The sequence below is a fragment of the Eumetopias jubatus genome, unplaced genomic scaffold, assembly GCF_037043125.1.
Source record: "Eumetopias jubatus isolate StellerSeaLion01/CBP00866 unplaced genomic scaffold, mEumJub1_p1.0 scaffold_5, whole genome shotgun sequence".
NCBI lineage: Eukaryota > Metazoa > Chordata > Mammalia > Carnivora > Otariidae > Eumetopias > Eumetopias jubatus.
This window is the reverse complement of record NW_028274811.1, coordinates 6832324-6843132: the sequence shown is the minus strand read 5'-3', so window position 1 is coordinate 6843132 and position 10809 is coordinate 6832324. Positions and strand designations below refer to the sequence as shown.

General features: G+C 35.9%; 1 protein-coding gene across 1 annotated transcript; it reads right to left on the bottom strand.

Moving 5' to 3' along the window:
• Positions 1 to 9027: 9027 nt before the first annotated feature.
• LOC114200271 (olfactory receptor 2L13-like) lies at positions 9028 to 10002 on the bottom strand. The gene is given in 1 exon segment (XM_028092326.2): positions 9028 to 10002. A coding segment is annotated over 1 exon segment (936 nt). The 5' UTR covers positions 9964 to 10002.
• Positions 10003 to 10809: the final 807 nt, after the last annotated feature.

The following is a 10809-nucleotide window of genomic DNA, read 5'->3' as shown; positions in this document are numbered from 1 at the left end:
AACTCTATAACTGAACCAATGTGAGCTCAGTTCTTGGTGAGTCTGAAATTGGACCAGATTGAGTTGTTGCACAAGAAAACTTTATTTGCAGCAAATAAGTAGATAATGGGGAATGGCTTCCAAAGCCATGACTCTCTGAGCAAGGGTGGATGGGTTCCTTTTATTTAGGGTTAGGATGAATATTTAGAGAGGGAAGTCTTGTCATCAGATATAGAAGTGGGCATAAGATCATGCATGACCCTTAGGTAAAAATGTGATACACACATTATATGTTATGTAAGTGAGGCTTGTGCTCCTCCTTGCATGGCGAGTTTAGTATTACACTGGGGTTAAATGTAGTTGTCAGTCATTCTATAGGTCATTCCATGGTCCATCTGTGAAAGGTGTGAGGCAAGTGTTACTCTAAAACAAGTCTGGGTGGTTTGGGCTGGCTGGAGGTCTTGTCAGGGCAGTTGCCATTGACTGAGAGGCTGTTTCTCATTCCATTTGCCTGAGTTAAGAGATAAAATGGAAACAAGAGCTTAAGGAAAAATGTGGGACAAAGGTCAGTAAGTACAAGTAGGAGAGCAGTAAAGGTCAGGTCTTGGGGTCTAGCTGTGGACAACTCTAATACTGTGTTGCTACCTAAAGGTCATTCCTTCCCCATAAGATCTTAATGTTAGGAAAAACAACAAAAAGAGAAGACAAATTATTCATATCTTCTGCCATTTTATCGATTGTTCATGAGAATCTACTCCAGATAATTTTGAAAGTTGGGCAATGATGCCTCTCAGGGGTAGAATTATCCAAGCTGTCTCCCCCTCTCATGGCCCTGACTCCCAGTTTATTATGTCTCCTGTTAGTAATTTTTTTCTCTTCATCCAGTTTTCAATCAATAATCTAGTGCTTCTCACTTATTATTTAATAATTTTATGGTTCATATTGGAAGATGCAAATTTTAAAGAACATGTTATGTATTGGGATGTTTTTATATGCACACTGTATGCATTGACAGTTTTCTTATATATTAAATTAACATAATTTAACTTATGCAAAGATAAATTAGTGTTAATTCTTTCCTTCCTATTTTAGATATGAATATATTTCTAACACAATAAAGTGAAGGTCAATTTTGTCATAATATGGAATTAAATTATAATTGCTTTCTTGTTGTAAGATTTAGTTTAACCCCCACTACTCATTGTACTTTAAAAATCTGGAAGGGGGAAAAAAGATACCTGCTGTTTAAACCAAATAACTTATTAATCACTAAATATTTACTGAGTACTCAGTACATAGCAGGGAACACAAAGCTGTATGTTTCACACAATTTGAGGTACTGTTTAAAAGAGACAACAGGCCAAAAATAGAGTCACTTGTGCTGAATCCCGCATTAGAAAACCAAGACTTAATAACTAATCTAATTGCAGCTTCAACCCCTTCCAGGAATGTTATCTTAAATCAGTCAATCTGGAATTTTTTGATAGTAGTTGTGAGACAATCTGTCTGTGAGACCCCTTAACGCCCAAACGGGTATAAGGTAATCAGGCTTTCCTTATCCCTGCTCCCTTCTGTCTATAAAAGTCTTCCATTCTGTACAGTTCCTCAGACCTCCTTTCTATTTGTTAGAAGGGGTGCTGCCTGATTTATGAGTCATTGAAGAAAGCCAACTTGATCTTTAAATTGACTCAGCTGTATTTTGTTTTAAACAGATTTGGCAGCAGTGGTGAGATTGAGGGGACTTCTGATGGCATGGTACTTGTAAACTCTTTTGAGATCTCTGTCTTTCTCAGCATTTCTGATGATAGTGACTAAGTTCTCCATAGTTTTGAATTCTGCTTTCTTTGTATCAAGATCTCAATTTAATTGGCTTCCCAGTATGTAATTTTTTTTTGGAAAATCCAGGCCAGTCCAAACTCCTCATTCTTGGGGTCCACTTGCTCAATCCTTTGTCCACTTTTCCCTGTCCCCAGTTTAGGCCACATTTATCCTAGTTTGGGTTTGCTGGTTCAGTCCTTTCCCCAGTCTCGAGTTCCACAGGAATTACTAGTGGAGTGGGTAAGGCCTTCTTTTGGCCAGTGAACAGTAACATTTACTGGTTAACTGCTGGTGTGTTAAAGTGCACTTATTTGAATAGATAAAGCTATTGCTCATGGATTCTTGGAAACTATAAAAAGCCACTATAATTAGTGGGCATGTGTCAATGATTTTAAAGCTGTTAGAGCACTTGCCACCTAACCAAAAGACTACTCTGCTAAAATAAGTTGGTCATAAAATGGGTTAGGTTGATACTAAGTCAATCATCATCAGGGAAATACAAATAAAAACTACAATGAGATTTTACCTTACACCTATCAGAATGGCTAAAATCAATAACACAAGAAATAACAGGTATTGGTGAGTATGTGGAGAAAGGGGAATCCTCTTACACTGTTGGTGGGAATGCCAACTGGTGCAGCCACTTTGGAAATAAGCATGGATCTTCCTCAAAAAGTTAGAAAAGAAATCCCCCAAGATCCAAGAATTGTACAACTCTGTATTTACCTGAAGAATACAATAATGCTAATTCAAGGGGTACATGCATCTCAATATTTATAGCAGCATTATCTACAATAGTCAAATTATGGAAACATTTAAGTGTCCATTAATTGATGAGAGGATAAAGAAGAAATAATTTGTATATACATATATATATATATATATATATATATATATATACACAATGGAATATTAGCCATTAAAATGAATGAAATCTTGTCTTTTGCAATGACATGGATGGAGGTAGAGAGTATTATACTAAGTGAAATGAGTCAGTCAAAGAAAGACAAATACCATATGATTTCACTCATATGTGGTTTAAGAAACAAAGCAAATGAGCAAAAGGAAAAAAGAGAGAGAGAGAGAGAGGAAAACCAAGAAACAGACTCTCAACTATAGAGAACAAATTGATGGTTACCAGAGAGGGGGTAGGTGGTGGGATGGGTTAAATTAGTGATGGTGATGATTAACAATTGCTCTTGCTATGATGAGCATATTTATATTTCCTTACTACCTCATCCCTCCAAAATTGAAAAACTCTTGCATATTATTTTCATGGCAATATATCCATTTAGTTGCATAAATTTAGTGAGAATCTTTTCTTGCTTGACCCCTCAGTAGCTCAGGTCAAGATCCCAGGGTCCTGGGATCAAGTCCCACATCTGGCTCCCTGCTGAGCAGGGAGTCTGCTTCTCCCACTCCCTCTGCCTGCCAGCCCTCTCCCCTGCTTGTGCTCTCTCTCTCTTTCACAAATAAATAAATAAAATCTTTTAAAAAAATAATATTTCTTGCAACAGGACACAGTTAGAAACATTGGTTATATTGCCAAAGCTTTGACTGGAATGGTATTGGTAGGCAAAATCTGATGGTAAAGTTTTGCTTGGCTTCCTGGTCTCAGAGACTTTTAAGAGTTCAATGTGAGATTCCTTATGAAAAGTTCCAGCAAACCTATCTTAAAAATACCTTATATGGTCAAGCACTGGACTTTCTGGACTTCTATAAATAATTAGACCAAATTAATGCATATAAATTTGTTTTACTCTGATTATCTTTGGAGGGGAAATTTGATAATTGTAGAGAGAACAATTATGTTTGTGTCTTTGTAGATATTAGATAATAACTACTGTTATATAAAACTGTCTTTGAAGTTTTGTTATATACCTTTAAAGTGGACTTTACTGAGAATTCTTCTAGTTTCCTCAAATATTTGGCTATAACTACACAAACTAATATTTCCAATGTACTACCAATTTTTTGATTTGAAATTACTAAGAACAAAGACTGCTTTTAAATTTCCTTGGATAGGACTATCTCAAGTTCCCCTCATTATCCTGATGGCAGCCAAACTTCAGGGACCAGAATGTTGGGTTCATATTTCATAGCCAAAACAAGCTTCACTCGATGTCTGGTCCTATACAAACACTGGAGACCTACAAATCAAATGGACAAGTAAGAGAAGTTGTTGACATCATTGTAAACTACTTCCACAAAAGATACCAGATCAAGATTCCACATTTTAACTAAACATGAAACAACTTCTTCTCCTTCCCTTCTCCTTCCCCTCTCCTTCTCCTTCCCCTTCTTCTCCTCCTCCTCCTCCTTTCTTCTTCTTCTTCTTCTTCTTCTCCTTCTTCTTCTTCCTCTTCTTCTTCTTCTTCTTCTTCTTCTTCTTCTTCTTCTTCTTCTTCTTCTTCTTCTTCTTCTTCTTCTTCTTTCTTGTTCTTGTTCTTTCTTCTTCTTCTTCTTCTTCTTCTTCTTCTTCTTCTTCTTCTTCTTCTTCTTCTTCTTCTTCTTCTTCTTCTTCTCCTTCTTCTTTCTTCTCATTAAGTAATTTAAGGGTTTTCAAAAGTCACCTAATTTACACAACAATTTATAAATTTATAGCTCTAGTTGGAAAATTCCAGGTGTTTTAGGAGCTCTGTGTCAGGAATGGGGAATGATAATCAAATATATATTTCTTATGAAAAATCACAAGGTAACAGAAACACAGATCAAAATATCAAGCTCTTATTCATGGGTAATGTGAAGAATAAGAGCCTCTGTTCTGATAAACAAACAAACAAAAACTATCTTACAAATATAGATATAGTCCTCCCAGCTCTCTGACCTAAGGCAGGATTTTTTACCTCCCCAAGCCCCCATGTGTTCATTTAAAGTGGAGCAAATATCAGAACGATAATAAAGGCTAATTTGTATATGTAGGTGAGTATTTCTGATTGACTTATTTTGCTTAGCATAATACACTAGTTCCATCCATGTCATTGCAGATGGCAAGATTTCATTCTTTTTGATTGCTGAGTAATATTCCATTATATATTTCATGAAATATGTATATATAATCTTCTTTCTCCATTCATCAGTCGATGGACATTTTCAGCTCTTTCCATAATTTGGCTATTGGGCTCTTTCCATAATTTGGTATTGTTGATAATGCTGCTGTAAACATCAGGGTGCATGTATCCCTTCAAATCAGTATTTTTGTGTTCTTTGGATAAATACCTAATACTGCAATTGCTGGATTGTAGGGTAGATGCTGCACGTTTTTTATAAGACTGTCAATCTTAAGACAAAACTCAAAATTCTCCTCCCATCTTCTCATCCACAATTGATATCTCTCTCCCCATACCTCCATTCCTAAAATGCTTATGGTCACATTTTATAGAACCTTCTCCATGTCTATTCTGTGCCTTCTTTTAAACTGAAGCTATTGAAACATAGTAATAACTAGAATGCAAATATTAATGAGTATTTAGTAAGTGTAAATGCTTCACCTACATATACAAATTAGCCTTTAAGCAAAGTAAAAAATCACATGGTCTCTGTTATTATTGAAAGGAGCCAGAACAGTGGATAAAAACAGTTACAGTGTTAAGTGCCCCAGGTAGCTTCAGCCCTCTATCTCAGCTTTACCAATGTCCTCCTAATTACCAAAGATGGGGCTCCAAGAACTGCGGAGGGGTTCCCAATTCTCCCTCTTAATTGGCTTGAAGAAACAAATTGGGGATGAATCTCTCTCTGTTTCTGTTGACACTGGAGATACACTCAGTGCTCAACCCCACTGCTTTGGAGTATTAAGATGGTTTAAATACTAGAGACTCCAATAAACCTCAACAGATTCTTGTTTCTAAACTTAGTCCTTTATGTTTAGGCCTTTTTAGAGATACCCACCTTCCTCTTTTTCATTCCTCCTCCCCTATTCATCAGTTGGGCCAAGATTTCTTTTAAAAATATTATGCTGGATTATCTTTCTCTCAGAAGCAAAATTCAATTCTAGAATTTGATGGTAATCAAAATAGCCCACAGGTGAATTAAATGACCATTCAGCATCATTACTCACTCTATCTCTAGTGGCCTTTAGCTGAGTCAGGGAACATTTATCATTTGTTCCTTTTAGATCAGCTACAATCCTCTTTATGGGCAAAGTCTCAACTGATATTGTGAGAATCCACAGTGCACTTCCCATCAGTATTCAAATAGATTTCTCAAAACCTCTCTCCAGAATTGTAGCCTGTAAATAAAGAAGCCCTTCAAGCCATCAAGCCTATAATGGAAGATTATAAGACTTAGGGTCTTATTTTTTCTTTAAATTAAAAAAAAAAAGACTTAGGGTCTTATTATCCCCTGCATTGTTCCTTATAATACCCCTATTTTATCTCTGATAAAACCCAATGATTGAGGATAGAGCTTTATTAGGACCTCAGAGCAATAAGTAATTTTATTAACTTTCAGCACCTTTTTGATCCTAACCCCCAGACACTGCTGACATCCACTCTCACTAAAAGCATTTTTTTCCACTGTGATTAACCTATGTAGTGTATTTTTTAGTATTCCAGTTGATGAGAATAGCCAATATTTGTTTGCTTTCACATGTAGGCATAGAAATACACCTGGATAGTAATGCCCCAGGATTTCACATAGAGTCATTCCCACTTTTCACAAACATTAAAGGTTGATTTTGATGATACAAAGTTTTCTGCAAGCTCTACTTTGTTGGAATACACAGATGATTTGCTTTCCTGCTCCCCTTCTCAGGTCTTTTCATAGAAAGATAGCACCAACTTGTTACAACTTTTAAACTTAAAGGGACAAAGTCTGTAGGGATACAGGAAAAAAAAAAAACAGTTTTCTGAAACCAAGTTTCAATGTTTCAAGGTTCAAGGGCACCTGATCTCAGGAATGGGAGCATATTTAGATTCAGATAGGTTTCATAGCATCCTAAACTTCCCCCAACCCCAAGCTAAGTGCCAATTATGAGGTATTCTCAGGCTAGCTGATTACTGTCAAAATTGGATTTCAAATTTCATTTTTATGGCCCAATTTCTATATGCTTTACTAAAAAGTTGCAAACTGGACCCTATTATTTGGAAAGATCAGGATGACCTAGCTCTTGAAACTTTAAAGAGAAGCCTAATAAAACTTTTGCCCTTAGATTTCCTAATGATCAACTTCCCCTTTTCCTCCTTCTATGTGTGAAGGAAGGGAATGCCCTTGGAGTACTCATCCAAAATCATCACACTCTCATTGTCCTAGAATATTATAGCCAACAACTAGACCTTGAGGCATGGGCACACCCTTCTTGCCTCAGAGCAACTCCTATTTTCCCTTGCATGGCAACAAACCCAGCATATAAGAGTATGCTGTAACTCAACCAATGAGAAGCCATCACCACCCTACACACTCACTTTCCTTCAAAGGGCTCTGATTTAAAGAAGGCCCTCCCATCTTCCTCCTTGTCTCATCATTAAGTATCATCTCTCTCCTTTGATCTCCAGACTTGTCTATGCTTTACCATAGCAATTGCAATTGCTCTGTTATTCTTGAATAAATCCATTTTGCTGGTAAAATAACTGGTTATTTTACTTCTAATGTAGTCAAAAGTGACCATGGCGTTAAGTTTGTGGATTGAGTTGTAGAAACAGGTAAAAAGGACATAAAGTACATTTTAGAAGCTCTTGAATATGAATATAAGATTTGTGATTTTTGTGAATCCAATAGGAAATCAAACATTATGGAATGATAGCATCATATTTACATTTTAGGAAAATAACTTGGGTAACAATGTGTAAGGATACATTTTATATTTGAAAAAGACTCAAGTCATGGCAATACTTAGGAAAATATTTTAAAAAGCCAGAGGAAGATATTGGGAGATTGAAGTTGGCTATGAATCAAAAGTTGGGGGGTGAACTCCTAAAAATTAACTTTTTTCTACAAAAATTAATACTCCTACATAACCTTCTTTAGGAACAGGCTTGAGGTAACTTAAGTGTATTAGTAAAATAACAGTAATAAAATATTTGTGAAATATAAGTTAATGCAATATTAGCATATAATTTCAGTCTGTGCAAGGTCATATTTATATTTTATATGTTGTAGCAAGGACCTTAAGCTTCTCATTTCACTTAACATGGTTCATACTGTAACTACCTATTTTTTGTCTCCATGACTCTAAGTAAGTAATTTCTTTAAGTACAAACAACTTATTAAGTTCATTTAAATATATACATTTTTGCTAGCTGAACATAATAAAATAATAATAAATATATATATATTTTTATTTGAATGTACAATAAATTATCAAATTTTCTCATATTTCTATGAAGATCATTTAATCTCAGTATTTTTATTGAAAATTTTAATAATTCTATATAAAATAAGTCCCCTCAAAAAGTTTTATAAAAGGATGCTAGGATGAGATGAATTTTAGATGTCAATTATAATTAAGATGAAGGAAGACAGCAGGTAAGCTAATTTATAAACATCACATTCTCATGCTTGTCTTGCTCGTTATTTCACATCCTACTACCCATATTTTATACATCACAAATATATTTTTATATACCATATATACTTTTAAAAACATTTTATTGGGGGCACCTGGGTGACTCAGTTGTTAAGCATCTGCCTTCGGCTCAGGTCATGATCCCGGGGTCCTGGAATCGAGCCCTGCATCGGGCTCCCTGCTCAGCAGGGAGCCTGCTTCTCCCTCTCCCACTCCCTCTGCTTGTGTTCCCTCTCTCGCTGTGTTTCTCTCTGTCAAATAAATAAATAAAATCTTAAAAAAAATATTTTATTGGATGTCTAAGTTTGTGCTAACATAGTAACCATTGGCCCCATCTGGCTATTGGGCACTTAAGATGCATTTGGTCAAAATTGCAATGTGTCCTAATTACAAAATACACACGAGATTATGAAGATTTAAAATGAAAATGAAGTAAAAGATCTCATTAATAATTTTATGTTGATTAAATACAAAAATCACACCATGCCCATATAAGTAGAAATATGCACAAATATATTATATATCATTAATACCATTGTTAATTTCAGTATTAATTTTAATGTTTCAAATTTAATCAATATATTACTTAAATCAATTTCACATGTCAAACATGGCTACTACAAATGTTTAAATTACTTATAGCTCACATTATATTTCTATTAGATAGTGCTGCTCTAGGGTGTTCTAATTAACCTAGAAAAGGAAAATAAGAGAAAAGACAGCCATGATTATTCTTTCTTGGCAGAGACTATCCCAAACTCTCTTGTCATGGCCCCCAGGACTTCCTTATTCCTCCGGCTGTAGATAATGGGATTGAGCATGGGGGTGAGGATGGTGTAGAAGACTGCCAGAATCTTATCTTCTGCTGATGAACGGAGATTCCTGGGCGGAAGGTAGGTGTAGACAAAAGATGCATAGTAAAATGTCACTACAGTTAAATGTGTTGAACAGATGTTGAAGGCCTTTTTTCTTCCCTCTTTTGAGCGCATGTGGTAAACAGCAAAAAGAACCTGTCCATAGGAAGCGGTAATTCAAAGGAAAGGAAAGAGGAGAAAGAGACTTGTACTCACACAAACCATGTCTTCGTAGACCCAGGTGTCTATACAGGTCAATGGCAACATGGCTGGCACATCACAAAAGTGATCATTGGCCCTGGACTGGCTGTAAGGAATATGGAGGGCACAGACAGTGTGTGCCAAGGAGTTGATAGACCCCAAAATCCAAGATCCTATGATCATTTTCACACACATCATCATATTCATGCAGATGGGATAATGGAGGGGGTGGCAGATGGCCACATAACGGCCATAGGCCATGGAGGACAGGAGTAAGCCTTCAGAACATGCCATGGTCAGGAAGAAGAAGCTTTGCACCCCACATCCAAGGAAGGAGATCCCTTTCTGGCCAGACAGGAAGTTGAAGGCCATCTTTGGGACAGTGGTGGAGATATACATGAGGTCCATGATGGAGAACTGGCTGAGGAGAATGTACATTGGTGTGTGGAGCCGGGGATCTAAGCGTATGAGGTGAGTCATGACTGACTTACCCACTGAGGCAAGAACGAATATGAAGATGATATGGAACAAAAGAAGCAGGCCAGCTTGATTTGAGGGAAACAACCCCAACAAAATGAAATCATCCAAAGTCTGATTCCATTTCTCCATGAAATTGTACTTCTTTAACTCCTTTGAAAGAACAATAAAGACATAAAGCACAGAACAAAAATTAAATAAAACTGGAGCACAAAAAGGAACTTTTATTTTATTTTATGAATGTTTGTTTAGAATGAATTGCCTTTTTTTTAATACTGAAGCTTTCATAGAATCAAGTTTAATATCTGAATTGAATGTTCCCCTCCCAATTTCCTTTGGTAAGCACTACAACAAGTGATCCTAAGTATAAAGCCTAGTATTATAGCCAACAAAATTAAACAAGGTAACTAAAACATTATTCTCTCTATAACTCTTGGCTATGCACATCTCTCAGAATTTATAAAATGTCACAGGAATCTCTGTATTTCCCAGTGTCTGTCAATTTAACACAGCAAATTACAGTAGTAACTGGATTTTGTGACTCAAAAACTGCATATGCTAAATTCTAAGTCTTCTATTACCTAGTCCTTTTCTACATCTTTAATTTCTAGTCTTTCATCCCCAAATGGCACTACTGCAGCCAGGAAAATGCTCATACTCTACCTCTAATACACTTTTTCACTTCTGTGCCTTCTCTAAAAATGTGTTCACCACCCAAAATCACTATCCTTGAACTATAAAGGTATTGCAGACTTTGTAAAGTATTATTTGAATATTCTCTCTTCTGTCATGATGTTTCCATTTTCTTAAACTCTACAGAACCCAAAGTCAAATGCACAGATTTCCATGCCCAATTTTCTTTTCTTGAATAATTATTACTCTTTTATAAAAGAGCTGGCTTAATTCCAAATTTTGGACTAGGTCAAATATTGGAGAGGATACTTATTTCCTTTTTCTGTACTTTAGTTTCTATACAGT